This window comes from Sinocyclocheilus grahami, unplaced genomic scaffold (assembly GCF_001515645.1).
Source record: "Sinocyclocheilus grahami isolate Dianchi unplaced genomic scaffold, SAMN03320097.WGS_v1.1 scaffold1815.1, whole genome shotgun sequence".
Taxonomy (NCBI): Eukaryota; Metazoa; Chordata; class Actinopteri; order Cypriniformes; family Cyprinidae; genus Sinocyclocheilus; species Sinocyclocheilus grahami.
Genome location: NW_015506994.1, coordinates 201,487 through 218,927, shown reverse-complemented (window position 1 = coordinate 218,927; position 17,441 = coordinate 201,487). Strand labels below are relative to the sequence as shown.

Here is a 17,441-nt window from a genome sequence, read left to right as displayed (position 1 = left end):
GCGGCAACTACATGTGACGACCCCGGGCTGGACTCCGCTTCGACCACGGTGAAAGCCGATCCGGCGATCCACAGCGTGAAGTTGAAGTATTCCCTCCAGGCATGACGAAGCGGATATCGTCCTCTTTTGGAAGACCAAACAAAGTAGTTTCGCTTTCACAACGAAACACACAGTGTCTTCAGGACATGGCGGCGGCGGCAACAATACTACAGCGAGAATAAAAGTTACGTGTTCTTTCTTTGCGTGAACATTTGGGCGGCGTTATGCAAATCTTCCCACATTGTGAGGTAGACATGTGGGGGCATGTTAGAACGAGCCGTTTTAGGTAGGAGTGGCTGACTCTTAACTTTTATAAAGAATACCTCTTTGGATTTGAGACTTTAGTCTTTGCAACTTTACAGATCTTCTTTATGCACCAAGAGCTTGTAACACTCCAAAGAGAAAGGAAAAATTGAAATCGCATCATATGACCCCTTTAAGGATCACATGAACAAACACACTAGAGATGCTGTACATGTCATCAATGTGGAAAAACATTTTTGAGGGCTTCATACTTGAAGATGCACCTGAGAGTTCATTCAAAGGAGAAGCCACATTCATGTTATTTATGTGGAAAGAGTTTTTCACGTCTACAATTTTTAAATGTTCATCAGAAAATATATACAGGTGTGAGAGAGTACATGTGCTTTGAGTGTGAAAAGACTTTTATTTTAGCTGAGCATTTGAAACGGCATCAGAGGATTCACTCTGGAGATGTAAAATATGGTCATGTAGAATAAATGCTTTATAACTACTAATAAGCAGCCAATATGTTACTAAAAGGCATGCTAATAAGCAACTAGTTAATAGTGAGAATTGTTCCCTATACTTACCGAAAAGAGTTATTTAAAGTGCATTAAGCTACGAAAGAGAAGCTGTTCTCCAGGCGGATATCTGTGCTAGTGCTCCGAGACGGAGCGGAATGCTATCAAAGTACACTTTGGGCTTCAAGTGTGCAACTAAACGGTAATGACTTAAGTAGCTTTAATAAGCATTAATATATCAGTTTATACAGTAAAGACTATACAATGTTATTTTTTTATTTGTTTAATTTATTCAGTTTCTTTTGCAGGCATTTTTTTTTACCAGAATACGACTGCTAGACCTTAGTTAACCTAGTAAAGTTTTTTCTTTGATATGAAAATCATATTTAAACTTTATGCATATAAATCTTAAACAATAAAGATGCCTTTATGCTGGTGCATTTGCATATAAATGTTTGATATTCATTTGTTTTTATAATAGTAATTTGTTTCTTTGCTGTAGATTTTTAGATTACAGAATATAAAGCCATTAAGTTTTTTCTCCATAAAAAACTGACAAGAATACCGTTAAAAGTATTATATCGATAAGCAGTATCGTAAGAATAGTAATACTGTTCAAATATTAACGATAACCATCTCTTTTGTAAGTCAGAAAGGAGAGAGATCCATCTCATTAGTTTCCAGTTTCACTTCGTTCATTTTTATATTTGCTTTAATTAACACATTGTTATCTTTACTTTTTATATTTTATCAACAACTTTTATTTGTCCCCCGATTGTATTTGTATCAGGAAAATATCATTTTTAGCATTTTAGTTTTAATATCTGACAGCCATGAAGTATTGAAGTAATGAAGTAAGCCATGTTTTGTTTTTGGACTTTCTGTTTTAAATTTCTCAATAAAGATTTTATTTGCCTAATAAACTATATTTTTCTCCCCACATGAATGATACGGCTGTTTGTCTACATTAGTATACCTTATTTTTCTTTGATGTGTTGTTTTTATAGAGGTCTTGTCATTTTAAATAGAATTTGGCGCGCTTTTTGATGATCTGCCATTGATCGCGCCGCGCGGCGATGCCGTCATCACTAGCGTGCGTTCACTCAGTCAGCGTAGAGTCTTCTAAGGTGAGCGGTTCACGGTATTTCACATAATTAAAACAGCTGTAAAACACACTTTACACAGTATGTTTATGCAACAATATACAAGGTCATTTCTGTCTTGTTTTCATCGAATACAGCGTTGTTTGTGTTTGCTGACTTAAATACTTAGAACTACAGGACAGGGCCATGCAGAGACCTTTGGAGGGGCAGGTGCTCAAAGTATAAAAAGGGCACATGGAACATGGCTTTAAAGTCGGCATGAAATCAAAATTGAAAATTCTTATTTTTTTAATGGAATACTGTAGTGTTTATTATAAATAATTTATCCGTGCACTTCATTATTTTTTTAAAACTCGTGTGCCCTCGTAATCTTTAATCAAAAACGTTAACCTCCCCTCCCCCTCAAAAAGACTCATCTTCTCTTCCGGTCACGAGCTATGGCGCAAGGGCAAAGCTAGTGACGTTAGGGGTAAACAACAGGTGGAAAAGCTGAAGCTGATGCTTCACTTTATAGAAATCAATGCATTGACCAGTGCTGACGCAAGCCATGGGGGAGTACACTACCCTTAAAAATTGAAAGGATATTAGAATCAGAATCAGAATGAGCTTTATTGCCAGGTATGTTTTCACATACGAGAAATTTGTTTTCATGACAGTGACAGTACAGAAACACAGATAATAAAAGAAGAATAAAAAATAGAACAAGTAAATAAGGAATAACAATGAATGAGGCCGATGAGTGTGGTGTCGTCTGCAAACTTCAGGAGCTTGACAGAGGGGTCTTTAGATGTGCAGTCGTTGGTGTACAGGGAGAAGAGCAGTGGGGAGAGAACACAACCATGAGGAGCTCCAGTGCTGATTATATGGGTGCTGGATGTGAGTTTTCCCAGCCTCACTAGCTGCTGCCTATCTTGTCAGGAAGCTGTTGATCCACTGACAGACGGAGGTGGGCACAGAGAGCTGAGTTAGTTTGGGCAGGAGGAGGTTTGGGATGATAGTGTTAAAGGCCGAGCTGAAGTCCACAAACAGGATCCTCACATAAGTCCCTGGTCTGTCTAGATGTTGCAGAACATAATGCAGTCCCATGCTGACTGCATCGTCCACAGAACTGTTTGCTCTGTAGGCAAACTGAAGAGGATCCAGCAAGGGTCCAGTAATGTCCTTCAGGTGGGCCAGCACAAGTTTTTCAAATGACTTCATAACCACAGACGTTAGAGCCACAGGCCTGTAGTTATTTAGTCCTGTCATTTTGGATTTCTTTGGGATGGGGATGATGGTGGAGCGTTTGAAGCATGATGGGACTTTGCACAGCTCCAGTGATCTGTTGAAGATCTGTGTGAAGATAGGGGCCAGCTGGTCAGCACAGGTTTTCAGACAGGCTGGTGTCACACAATCTGGGCCTGGTGCTTTTTTACTTTTCTGCTTCCAGAAGACTTGGCGCACCTCGTCTTCACTGATTTGAGGTGCAGGTGTGGGGGAGAGGGGGGTTGCAGGAGGTGTGAATAGTTGTGTGGACAGGTGTTCAGGGCGGGTGTGGGGTGTTTTTTCAAAACTGCTGTAGAACTCATTCAGATCGTCTTTCAGTTGTTGATTCTCCACAGTGCGGGGTGATGGTGTCTTGTAGTTGGTGATCTCTTTCAGACTTTTCCACACTGATGCGGAGTCGCTGTAAGTGAACTTGTGAGTCCTTAGTTTTTCAGAATAATTCCTCTTTGCCACTCTGATCTATTTTTCCAGTGTGTATTTGGCCTGTTTATACAAGACATTGTCCCCCTTCCTGCGAGCATCTTCTTTGGCCTGATGGAGTTGTCTGAGTTTTGCAGTGAACCATGGTTTGTCGTAGTTGTAAGTTATATGAGTCCTGGTAGGAATGCACATATCTTTACAGAAACTGATATATGATGTTACAGTCTCGGTGAGCTCGTCCAGATCGGTGGCAGCAGCTTCAAAAACACTCCAATCAGTGAGGTCAAAACAAGCTTGTAAATCCTGCTCTGCTTCATTGGTCCATCTTTTTACAGTCCTTAATACAGGTTTAGCTGATTTCAGTTTCTGACTGTAGGTCGGTATAAGATGAACCAAACAGTGATCAGAGAGCCTCAAAGCTGCCCGTGGAACAGAGTTATATGCATTCTTTATTGTGGTGTAACAGTGATCCCGCAGCGTGTTTTGCTCATGACATTAGGATATTACCACAACATTACTCTTTGGACATAGCAAACAATTTTTTATGAATATTACTTAACCTGATGGAGGACACGCTCAGTCATTCAGGCAGTCTCTCTCTCTCTCTCTCTCTCTCTCTCGTGCGAGCTGTTAGGCATGTTTTGTGCCGTTGATCGCCCTCGTCGTTGTCTTCTTCAATAAATAAAAAATGTCTTCATGCTAGGGTGTCGGCGATGAATCTAGTGGAGAGAAATCCCCCCACAACTAACTGCAAACTGGCATTCAGATCTGCCTCCATTTTGTTAGCAACGCCCCAACTTCCAGTGATCCAATCAATTCCCGAAGGATGGAATCAAGCCCCGCCCTCTCATTTCAGATGCCGTTTCACTCGGCTAGACATCACAGTAGAGAAAAAAAGAAAACCGCTACTTCTGTTTCATGCCGACTTTAAATAGGGCTGTGTTCCTTGCTGATTGATACATGTATCGAAACGGATGCTTCTGTATTGGTACAGCAGCAAATGCCGTGACGCAGTTTTGAAAAAGAAACAGAACAGAAAAGACCATTTTAAGTTTAAAAGTTAAATATTTTTTTCTTTGCACCTCTTAATTACTCTGGAATTAGAAACTGAATTATATTACTCATATTATTATTATTATTTTGCTGTTGTAAACACTACTGTTGCAGAAAAAAATATTTCTGTCTTATTTAAAGTAGAATTCTATTCAAATTCTGTTCTGAATGTATTCATTTTTTGAATGATAATGATAATAAAAACAGTGTTGAAAAGTATAATTTGGAGGATTAGAAAATCCGTATAAGCCTGTTTTACCAGTGTTGTGATAATTATTTTAATGCACTCTACGTCTTTTAAATAAATACTGTAATAATAATAGTTCAAAGTATGAATAATTTTTAGTCCGATATCATAAAAAAAGACCCCTCTACGTCCTTTAAACTTTTCCCAATCAAACGGTAAGAATGAGAAAGAGAACAGGCACCTTTGTTTATATTGCTGTGTGTAGAACTACGTTAGCTGCATTTTTAATATTTAATAAATACGCCATTTAATTTTAACAAAATGTAAATTCGTCTCCCGCACTTTATTCGGGCAGGTGTGTTCACGTAGAGGTTTCTAGATTTAAATTCAAAGAGACAGCATCGATAGTCTTTGCATGACCTGACGTTTTATTCGTTTCCAAAATGAGGAGATGTGAATATCAGGAGCGCTGAACACTCATACAGTGCATGTTTTCATTCATACTCGAAGCCAACCTCAGGCTTCTGGAGGGGATGAAGATTCGTAAGAGTGACTGGAAGTTGGAGGGCGCTGAGCCTGTGGCTGTTCTATATGCAAGCATCAATGTCTTGAACTTGCTGTGAGCTGCAACCGGTAGCCATTGCAGGGAGATAAAGAGAAGTGTGACGTGGGCCCTTTTGGGCTCGTTGAAGACCAGTCGTGCCTCTGCATTCTGAATCATTTGTAGAGATTTGATTGTACATGATGGAAGTCCTGCCAAGAAATAACAAAGGCCTGGACAAGAGGTTGTGCAGCATGCTCTGTTAGAAAGGGTCTGATCACGCTGTACATTTGGAGTGGCAGGTTGAGCTGCAGGTGATGTTCTTTTATCCATGCCGAAATGTCCACCGCAGGCAGCCCGAGATCCATGCAACTGTTGGGTCATCTGGTTGAAATGAAAGATAGAGCTGTATGTCACTATTAGTCGACTAGAAAAATCTTTAGTCGGGGGCAGCCCTACGGAGAAGTGGCATTCCAGAGGGTGTACAGGAGGATCTGATGATTCAGTGTCAAAAGCATCAGATAGATCCAGCAGAATGAGAAATGCACCACTCCATAGTTTTTGCTATGGTACCAAAAATCAGGAAATTTTACTGGTGTTAGTGCCGACTACTGAAATTTTGGTACTGAATAAAATGTTTAAACACTGATTTTGAATCGTCCGTGACCGACAGTAATGCAGTCTCGGTTGAATGGCCACTTCTGAAACCTGACTGGTTAACCTCCAGTTGGTTATTCTGTTAAAGAAATAATGACATCTGGTTGAAAACAACTTGTTCAAGTGTTCACTATTAATGGAAGGAGTGAAGTGTTTAATGTAGGTTGTTTGAGCAGTGGGGTTACCCCGAGGCTGCTTGAATGCGGTGGGGAAAATGCCTGTTTGAAGAGATGTGTTGTTGATATGTGTGTGTGCTGGTAAAAGTGTAGGGGTAGGTGTGAGGGGATTGGGTTTAGAGGATAGGTTGTAGGATGGCTGGAAAGGAGAAGTTTCGATACCTCTGCCTCAGTGAGGAAACGGGAGTTTTAGCAGAGGATGTGGTTGGTTTGAGTTCCTGTGTGCGTGGAGCTGAGAACTGACTGCTGATGGTTTTAGGGATGACAATGTCGAGTTGCACTAAACGGTTTAAACTTACAATCTTAAACTTACATTACATTTCTGAAACTTGCATTACGCATCAGGCTTGTTCAAGTCCTTGTTAGTACAAATGCATGCGCATAGTAACAGCATTTCATTCGTCAGACTGGTAATCCTCAGAAAACTTTGACAGCTTTAAACAGGCTCAATCAGTTCTTTTTGAATCAGACATGACCAAAATGCTGACTTTTGACTCTGCCTGTTGGTTTATAAACTTATAAGAGCCACTAGTGTATAACTTGTTCATTTCCAAGCTGAACACGCAGTGCTGTTTGGGTTTTTTGTTCTTTTACGGCAGGGGAAGAGGAGGGATACAGATGTAGAGAAAGTAGAAGAGAAAGTTTCTGATCCAAGTTATCAGTAGATGGCAGTAATGCAGTAAAAAGGAAGAAGTGGGTCTCTGGCTCGTGGCAGGCACACTGGGTCACAATGCAGGCATAGTGTTGTCATTGATAAATTGATGAAATCAGATTTCTTCAAATGTCACTCAAAACACTTCTAATGAAGAAATATAATTGCAACTGAAAAACAAATGTTACTAATAAGTTGTTTTAGTAACATCACATAAAATACACAGAAACAAATATCTGTGGGTTTAAACATTTTATTCAGTACCAAAATTTCAGTAGTCGGCACTAACACCAGTAAAATGTCCAGATTTTTGGTACCATAGCAAAAACTATGGAGTGGTGCAGGGATGACGTCAAAAGGGAAGACTAATTCACCATCCCTCAAGATTTTCCTATGGGGTTTTTCAATTTATAAGCATTGTATTTATTGTAATAAGTAACTACATAAGAACATTTGGGGTGTGAGTGTGTGCAGTTTGTTGTAGAACAAAACATAAATTTATTGTCAAATTATTATTACCACAGACCTTATTTTACTCATAAATTGAAAAACCCCATAGGAAAACCTAGAGGGAACCCATAGCAAATTAGTCCTCCAGGTTTTGACATAATCCCTGCACCACTTCACCAGAACTATATTTAACTATATTATTAAACTATTTGAAAGAAAAAGATATATATATATATATATAAATTAAATGATCTAATTATTAATGATAATAATAATAATTATAAGTACATAAGATATTGAAACAGCATGTAGCCTTCAAATATTTGTAAATTCCTTTAAAAAAGTTAAGTGAAAAACAAGTAATATAATAAAGAACAAGGTAACACATTACATAAAACAAGTGGCAAGTCTATTAGGGTGCTTTCGCACTTGGTTCGATTGCCTGGTCCGAATTCGATTGTGTTCACACGGTCATTTGTGGTTCCGAACCACGGAACATTTGCATCAGAGTCACAGCCGTTTGCCCCTGTTGCTAGGTAACGACTATGCAGAAGATGGCAAAATGAATGGACGCTTCATTTTAGTACTACGGATTTTGAAAATTTAGATTAGTCTCAAAAGTGCCAAGACAGAACGGCACATGCGTCCGTTTGTCACGAATGTAATGCAAAGGGTTCAAAAGAACGCGGGAATCAATTTCTTCACCAAAAAATAAAATATAAATTCTCTCTGCTCACAGCAAGTCAGTCAGGCTTATGAGGAAAGCAAGTGAGTTAACACACAAATACACAGTTTGACCAATTCATACGTTATAAATAGCGGCTCACTTCAGTGACCTAGTACAATTGCATTCACATCAGATGCGAACCGTACCAGAGTTTGCATGAACCATACCCTAGAGCATCCTTTTTAGGCGGACTCGGGTACAGTTTGCGAGTACACACTTGAGTTCAGTAAACAGTGTTCACATTAGGGCTGCACGATTAATCGAATGCGATTGTCATGCGCATTTTGTTAGTAATGCTGGTTCTGTAATCAGCAGTAAATCATCATCACGTGCTTTCAGATGGAGCAGCATTTACTACACAGAGCCGTAGTTCACTGACAAGTTACGCAAAAAAAAAAAATTGCAGACGATTTTATTGCGCGATTCTAAAATCGAAGAAATCGTTCGCGATAATGACTGCATCTGTTTGCATAGCTTCTCGGTGAACTACGGCTCTGTGAAGTAAATGCTGCTCCGTCTGAAAGCATGTGAAAATACCACATTTAATAACATATTTTTACTCCAAACTCACTTCATAACGTCAGTCGAGTGTTTGAAATAAATCCTTCTGTGAGATGTGGCTTCTTACACAGAATAAGGCATGCAACATATTTCATAGTATTTAAGCAGTGATAAAAGCATTGCATTATAAATATACTTTATTTTAATGAAAATTATAATAATAAATACTCTGATAAACTGTATATTGCCATAGTCGTGTGTTTATTAGTCACGTTGAATCAATGAAAGCAGTTGAATCTTCTGTTTATTCAGCTGCAGCGATAGGCATTTTCTGGGTTTCTTCTGCGAGGCATATTTGGAGTTTCAGCGCGAGAGCGCCCTCTGGCCTTTGGATGGAGATTTACTGCTGATCACAGAACAGTGCTTCACTGAAAGATACGCATGATAATCGCATCTTCTGTCGAATCGCGATCTCGATTCCATTTCGATTTATCGTGCAGCCCTAATTCACATTATCCAAAACAAAACCAAAAGTGCTAGTGTGAAAGCCCCATTAGTCTGCATTTACACTCCAAGATATGATGCACTGATCTATTTTGACATACAGTATCAGATTGTTTTGTCCCGTTCATTGCATATGGTTATCACTATGACAGTCACTGCAGTTTCAGATTCAATCTCACAAATAAATACTTTTGTCACTCCTGAAACTTTGCAGTGTGTACTTAGCGGCATGCTAAAATACATATTTTATTCAAATTGTGGATAGGTTATAAAGAGCACTACCTTTATAATCACTAAAGCTGTCAATCGCTACAGTTTTGAGCACAAGTTCATGGAGTTCTGCACTCGAAAGAAAACTCCTGTTATAATAAGTGAAGCTGCCTACACTGCACAACGAATCTCTTATTTTCATTGTCTATATACTTTATAATGAAAGGATACACGAGTGTGTGAAACAAAAACTTGAGCAATGTTAAGCAGATTCGGACTTATCTTGTGATTGGCATGTGTGTGATTGGCAAGTGCATTCACACGTTCAACAGACATGTCTGTGATTGGCTACAATTCTCAATGCTTCAAAAAACTCGTAAATAGGAACACTGGATTCTTTTCACAGAGTGCTCACACAGATACTGAATGCACAGGGGCGTTTAAAAGCAGCCGCCTATCAGTGGGTACTGAACTGACCCGGTACATTTTTAAAATGTCAGTACTGACTTGGTACTTAAGTACCAATACGTTTGACAATACTAGTCAAAACTTTGACAGTTACTTGAACCAGCTCTTTCTGGTCTTGTGTGCTGCTTTGGCTGTGCACCTTGCATCATCACCCTGGACCTAAGGTTAGAATTTGTAAACAATCTCGACCAGTTCCTCACTGCAGATTGGCTCAAAATAACAATTTCTTCAAGAATCGGACATCACAAGTATCTGGTGTCAGATCTCCCCAATGGAGTCTCTTTGAGGAACGTGTTGCCAAACCTTTTGGCCAACATCAAAAAGAGGATAAAAGTTGTCAATGGCCTGTGGGAGACCAGATTTCTTGGAGCCTGCTTGGGCATTTCCTTTAATGTTACAGTTTGGTCCCTTTGTTGGGGGGGGGGTCATAACTCTTCTATCAGACTATTCAGTTAACTGGCACAATTTTCAAATCATTACACCAGAAGAATGGGAAGACGGTGTCAGTGAAGGTGGTTGTGAATGTGTGTAGATATGTGTTAGTTACAGGATCAGAGAATGACAATGTTCCTCTGTCATAGTCCAGATCAACTCTCACCCTGTCCAGCCTCTGTTTAAAAGGAAAACCAAACCGCTCATCCAGTCCGTACTGCACCCACCAGACCTCAGTGTTAAAGAAAACAGGTCCCTTCCTTTGGTTTGATGCTGTAGTTACTCCAAGACTCCAGTACAAACTCTCTTTAACCTCTACATCCCAGCAGTGTGTTCCTGAGTTAAAACCCTCTGAACCCAGGACACAGGCATACTCGTCGAATCTCTCTGGATTATCAGGAAATGGTTGACTGGTCAAGCTCCATCTCAGCCTGGTCAGATCATCAGACAGGACGAGATGTGGATTTGCAGTGTTTGGATCCAGAATCACCGGAGCTGATGAGACACAATCAACAGCTGCTTTTATTCTGATGCTCATAATGATCAGGAGTGAACAGAACTCATTATTATGAATTCAATTCAATTCAAGTTTTTTCAATTCAAGTTTATTTGTATAGCGCTTTTCACGATACAAATCATTGCAAATCAGCTATACAGAAAATTAAAGCTAAATTATGACACTGTTGATCAAACACATCAGACATTTTTCTCTGAGCACTGTGTTGTTATAGTAAATACATCCTTAATAGATTTCAGATTTGCATCCCATGTCACTTTTACTGAAAGAGTTGTTACCTGTAGCAGAGGAACCGCTTCTCAATATTATTAACTCGTCTTTATCTTTTGATCACGTCCCAAAAACATTCAAGCTGGCGGTTATTAAGCCTCTTATTAAGAAACCACAACTAGATCCTAGTGAACTGGCAAATTACAGACTGTGACGAGTCTCCTACTCTTCCTGCTACGGCCGGCCAGTGGGTGTGGCTAGGAGCCTCATCAAGAGAACGATGTTCACCTGTTCTTCCCTCTATAAAAAAAGCTTTGGCTTTGTTGGTGTGGGTTGCTTGTTTGCTCCAGATTGTTTTGGGTTGTTTATTTGGCTTTTGTTATGAGCTGTGAGACTTGTTCTGTCTGACACTATAACATCTTGTGTCAGACAGAAATTGTAGTTATTTTTCGTTGCTTCCTTGTTTTATATATTTTTCCTTTCTTATGTTAATAAATATTTTTGTTGCAACCTTACCAACCAAACTATGTCCTCCTTCCATTTGTTACAGCTTTGAGCTGGTCGTGACGCAGACCTATTTCAAATGTTCCGTTTATGTCTAAAATTTTGAAAAAGTTGTGTCTGTTCAATTGTGCTCATTCCTGCAAAAAATATACAGTGGGTACGGAAAGTATTCAGACCCCCTTAAATTTTTCACTCTTTGTTATATTGCAGCCATTTGCTAAAATCATTTAAGTTAATTTTTTTTCCTCATTAATGTACACACAGCACCCGAAATTGACAGAAAAACACAGAATTGTTGACATTTTTGCAGATTTATTAAAAAAGAAAAACTGAAATAACACATGGTCCTAAGTATTCAGACCCTTTGCTCAGTATTTAGTAGAAGCACCCTTTTGATCGAATACAGCCATGAGTCTTTTTGGGAAAGATGCAACAAGTTTTTCACACCTGTGTTTTTCTGTCAATATGGGGTGCTGTGTGTACATTAATGAGGAAAAAAATTAACTTAAATGATTTTAGCAAATGGCTGCAATATAACAAAGAGTGAAAAATTTAAGGGGGTCTGAATACTTTCCGTACCCACTGTATATCTATGAAGAATTTCAGTCAGGTTTTAGACCCCATCATAGCACAGAAACTGCACTTGTTAAAATTACAAATGACTTCTTTTCCAAGGCTGCATCTCATTGCTAGTTTTACTTGACCTTAGTGCTGCTTTCGACACTATAGATCATGACATACTCTTAGATCAAATACAAAACTATACAGGTATTCAAGGGCAGGCTTTAAGATGGTAGATCCTACCTTTCCGATCGCTACCACTTTGTCTATTTAAATGGGGAATTATCTCAAATAAATCCAGTAAAGTATGGAGTGCCACAAGGATCTGTCCTAGGTCCTCTGCTATTTTCAATATACATGTTGCCCCTTGGTAATATTATTAGAAAATATGGGATTACTTTCCATTGTTATGCTGATGATACTCAACTATACATCTCAACAAGACCAGATGAAACTTCTAAATTATCTAAGCTAACAGAGTGTGTTAATGTAAAAGACTGGATGACCAATAATTTTCTCCTATTAAATTCGGATAAGACAGAGATATTACTTATTGGACCAAAAAACAGTACACAGAATCTCATAGATTACAATTTGCATCTAGACGGATGTACTGTTACTTCCTCTACAGTCAAAAATCTGGGTGTTATATTAGACAGCAACTTGTCTTTTGAAAATCATATTTCCCATGTTACAAATGCTACCTGTTTCTGATGCAGAAAAGCTAGTTGTAACAGCAGCTACGCTAATTTTGCATCCCGTGGTAACTAGAAATTACACAAGCTTCAGTCTGGATCCAGCCCTTACAAAGACCTGAGAGGACCGAACACCTGAGAAGAGATGATGCCGACCCCTCAGAAGACCTCAGATGATGAAAATCCTCAGACAATATACAAAACTACCAAATTTTGCTATAAGTTTGATCGCAACATATAATAATTGCTGTTAATAGTGTTCACTGTCTGTTTGATTACATAACATTTACTAACTGCTTGATTTTTACCATACATTTCTGCTATATGAACATCAATTGAGACCAGTCACCACTGATAAGCTATTACTAAATATAATGTAGAAACATTATATAATGTTTCTGTAAAGCTGCTTTGCAACGATTTGCATCGTGAAAAAAGTGCTATACAAATAAACTTGAATTGAATGTCAACAGAAACTGATATCGACAAAAACAATCTGCTGTATTACTGTAACTGTAAATATCATGTTCTCTTTTTTATGGCTCATTTTGGTGCTGTAGCTTAGCTGATTCTTCACACATAATGCTAAAATCTATAAATCTTCCCTCATACATCATTGCCAGTGTGTGTGTAAGAGCACAGATGTTCTCCAGACTCACTGTTCTGGATAATGTCCTGCATCTTCATCCAGACTCTGAAGGGCAGGTTGCCCAAGTAACGCGGCACATCAATCAAAGCTCCAGAAGGCGTCTGTGGATCCGGCTCTGATGAGATCTGGACTCTGGAAGAACATTCAGGATCAGAACTGCAGTGGCTTTGGATCAGAAGCAGAGAGAGCAGAGACAGCAGCAGATCACTCACCTTTCCATTGAGACTGGAAACTCCTGCAGAACAAACACACAGTTAATCATCAACAACTCAATCAGTCGATCAATCAATCAATCAATCAATGATCTGAAACCAGACCTTCAGAAAGCAGACGTCACTGGCTTTCATCATCTCCTCCGTGTCTTTGATTGAGTGTGAAAGAGCTGAGATGTGTCTGTTGATCTCCTCCAGCTTCTCCTTCATCATCTGCTTCTTCTGCTCCTCTTCCTCCCTCAGTGCAGAGATTGTAGCTTCTTCTTCATCTCTGAGAAACTGATGAAGCGTCTCAAACTGCTGTTTAATCTGACGCTCCGTGTGATCAGCTTGAGACTGAAATCACATCACATTCATTTCAATCATTTAAAAGACGTGACTTATTCTGCAGCAGCATGAAGAGCGAGTGAGTAAACGTGGGTTAGTTCAGTTTTAACTTTCTGAAGTACTAGTACTGTAGTAGTAGATGTTCTGTCTCTGTAGGTGAAAATACACATAAATCTCATCAGCCTCTTTTCATAAAACGACACAGTGTTAAATGGATTAAAGGCAGGAATATACTACACAACTTTTGCCCTGATTTTCCCCCAATTTACAGTCCAGAGATGTCGACACTAGTTACAAAAAGGCAAACCCATTCTGCTGATTAGTGTTGACAGATTCCACAGAAAATAGCGTAGTGTATAATGGTTGCAGATTTTATTAGCTTCAGATTATGAATGTGACAGTGACACTGAATGTGATGTGACATGACATGTGGCCAAGTATGGTAACCCATACTCTGAATTTGTGCTCTGCCTTTAACAGTGAGTTTTGAACACACACCCAGAGCAGTGGACAGTCATTTGCTGCAGTTGGGGATTCAGTGCCTTGCTAAAGGGAAGAGTATTGAAAGTGGAAGAGAGCGCTGTTCATTCACTCCCCCTACAATTCCTGCCGGTATTGAGACTTGAACCCACAACCTTCGGGACGACTCTCTTAACCATTAGGCCACTAATCCTTAGTTGTGTAATGTATGACATCCAGTTTTCCTTTGTGACTATTTAAAGTCGGTAAGTGTATGATGCCTAGCGTTTTAAAATCTGTTCAGATTTTAAAAATCTTGTAGTGTATTCCAGCCTTAAGAAGATTCATATAATATTTGGAAGCATAACAGCTGAACCAAAGACAATAGAATACCCAAGACATGTCACTCATATAGTTTTGAATGGGGGAAAAAATGCAACGTTCTATTGGACGAAGCCCCGCCTTCTGAGTAAAAGAGCCAATCGCTAATCGGTAAAGTCCTTGCATCACTGCAGCTGCCGTTAGAAGTCCTGGTTGCTATAGAAAGCATGCGCTTAACTGCGCATGCGCACTGGCTGGTCTAGCCTGAAAAATAAGCATTTTTTGACGCTATTGGGGCAAAATAAACATCATTTATGAGACAGTTGTTGTCAGATTTCATTGGTGATTTCAAATATGAAATTTAATCATAAGCTTGGCGAAAAGTTTGGGAGAATTTGATGTTTCTCCATTCAAATAGGAGCTGCACTTACACGCAAGAGAGGTGTTTCAAAGATGGCCGCAGAGTGACATGACTTGCCTTAAAGGGACTTTGGCTGGACTTAGGTTAGTCAATAAAGCATTTGTAATAATTTTCTGAATGTTAGAACTAAAACATGGAAACCATGTCTGAATGAAAATGCAGAATTTCAAATTAAACTGAATTACTGGCTGGTGGTGCTTGAGATGTCATTGGTCTTTCAGTGTTTCTGTGAAAAAAAGACTAGCAATAATTATTATTATGATAAAAACAAAGATACTTAAATGTATTTTTTAATCTATTTAACAACACTAGATTAAATTAAATAGCTTACAACAATCAAAGATCTTCTTTTTTTTTTTTACCCAGATCTTCTCTCAGGTAGATTTATATTGTCAACTGCTCATGAATATTAATCATGCTGTCTGCATTTGACAAATTATTTGCTGAAAGCAAAGAGTGTGAAAAGTGAGCACTAGCCAATGGGATTGCTGCTTGCATGTTAGTCCCACCCACTGCCGAAGCAACCAGCAATCAGAAGTTTCAGTTTCTGTATTTTTTTTTCAGTTCCTTTACATTGTATACACTTAAAGGGTTACTTCACCCTAAAATTTAAATTAGCCCATAAATTACTCACCCTCGAGTCATCCTAGGTTTATATGACTTTCTTCTTTCAGACGAATCCACTTGGAGTTATATTAAAAATTGTCTTTGATCTTTCAAGCTGTGTAATGCCACTCAGCGGGTGTTGCATGCATCAGTCCAAAAGTAGTTAAATAAAAAGCGCCCATCCATAAAAGTGTCTCACACGGCTCCGGGGGGGGGTGAACAAAGGCCTCCTGTAGCGAATCGATGCATTTTTGTAAGAAAAATATCCATATTCAAAACGTAATAATCAGTTGAATCTAGCTTGCGCCAGCAGTTGTACACAGAAGCAGCTCCGGGAGGATGACGTATGAAGTCGGCGGTGCACATGCGCCGGTGAGTCTCGTGAAAACCAACGTTTGTTAACAGGAGCAAAGGAAGCAAAGTTTCCTTACTTTAGCAAAGGAAAACCAGTCTCCTCTTGGCTTATGTCAACATCCTCTGACATTCTTCTTTACAAATCCTCATTTTGTACTTCTAATTAGTGACCGTTGTTTTGTATCTCTGCTGCGTTTCCGCGTGCGTCACTTCTGAGCGGCGCATGCGCAAAGCTGACCTCATATGACATCCGCCCGGAACTGCTTCCATGTAGGACTGTCGGCGCAAGCTACATTAAAGTGATTATGATGTTTTGAATATGGATTTTTTTCCTCACAAAAACACATCGATTCGCTACAGGAGGCCTTTGTTCACCCCCCGGAGCCGTGTGAGACACTTTTTTATGGATGTGTGCTTTTTATTTAACTTCTTTTGGACTGAAGCATGCAACACCCGCTGAGTGTCATGAAACAGCTTGAAAGATCAAAGACAGTTTTTAATATAACTCCGACTGGATTCGTCTGAAAGAAGAAAGTTAAATACACCTAGGATGACTTGAGGGTGAGTAATTTATGGGCTAATTTAAATTTTAGGGTGAAGTAACCCTTTAATATGAATTATTTTCAAAAGTGACATGTCGCCCTAGTTATAAAAGTTGCTGTGACCCTGAGAAGGCGAATATTTGATGGTTTTAATGCATATTTCTAATTGTTTTTTTTTTTTACATATTTTGAATAAATGTCCGTGTATATGTAATAATAATTTCCATCTTTATATACTATTAAACAAAAACATGCATTGAATATTTTTGTGTTCCAGTCAAAGCAAAATACAACTATGCGAGACAACCAATTCAGCTTTTCTCATCAAATTCGATTTGAAAAGAATCAATCCTCACCTTGATGTGTTGAACTGTTCTCTCAAATTCCCCTTTAATGTTTTCTTTGTGTTTTAGTTTCTCTTGTAAGGGCTTCAGTGCTGTATTGAGCTCCTCCTGGAATTGAAAGTGAAAATCCAAGACACCAGAGATTCATGCTAGATGTTCATTTGGTACAGAGACATACATTGTTTATTATATACAACTTATATATACATCTCCTACCTTATATGAAGAGGCCACTTCACCGATGGGTCTGAATGTGTGATTGATGTGTGTCTGTGAAGTAAAGCACACTAAACACGAATTTGTTGTGGTCAGTGGCCAACTTAAAATAAAAGGGAACTATACAGTTTATCTCAGCTTTTACCTCAGGTCACCTCATGGGAGATTATTCTTGAACAAATCAGCCAAGCAGGGCATTTAATTGTCCCGTTGCAAAAAGCCTATGCTTTAAAATTTTGTCATTTAAGAAATTCATACAATAAATGCCGTTTTGTGGCTCTTTAATGTGTCCTGACAGATCGCTGTAGCGCCTCAGTTCAAGCAAAACCACTAATGAAACACTACAGGAAACC

At 39.0% G+C, this 17,441-nt stretch overlaps 1 protein-coding gene across 1 annotated transcript; it reads right to left on the bottom strand.

The window, feature by feature from the left end:
• Positions 1-9,028: 9,028 nt before the first annotated feature.
• Positions 9,029-17,248, bottom strand: LOC107572810 (E3 ubiquitin-protein ligase TRIM39-like). The gene is made up of 7 exons (XM_016259245.1): positions 17,244-17,248; positions 17,089-17,191; positions 16,885-16,980; positions 13,604-13,834; positions 13,499-13,521; positions 13,297-13,418; positions 9,029-10,645 (listed from the first exon to the last, which is right to left on the bottom strand). Exons 1-7 carry the CDS (start codon positions 17,246-17,248, stop codon positions 10,167-10,169), a joined length of 1,059 nt encoding a protein of 352 aa, XP_016114731.1. The 3' UTR covers positions 9,029-10,166.
• Between the last annotated feature and the right edge of the window lie 193 nt (positions 17,249-17,441).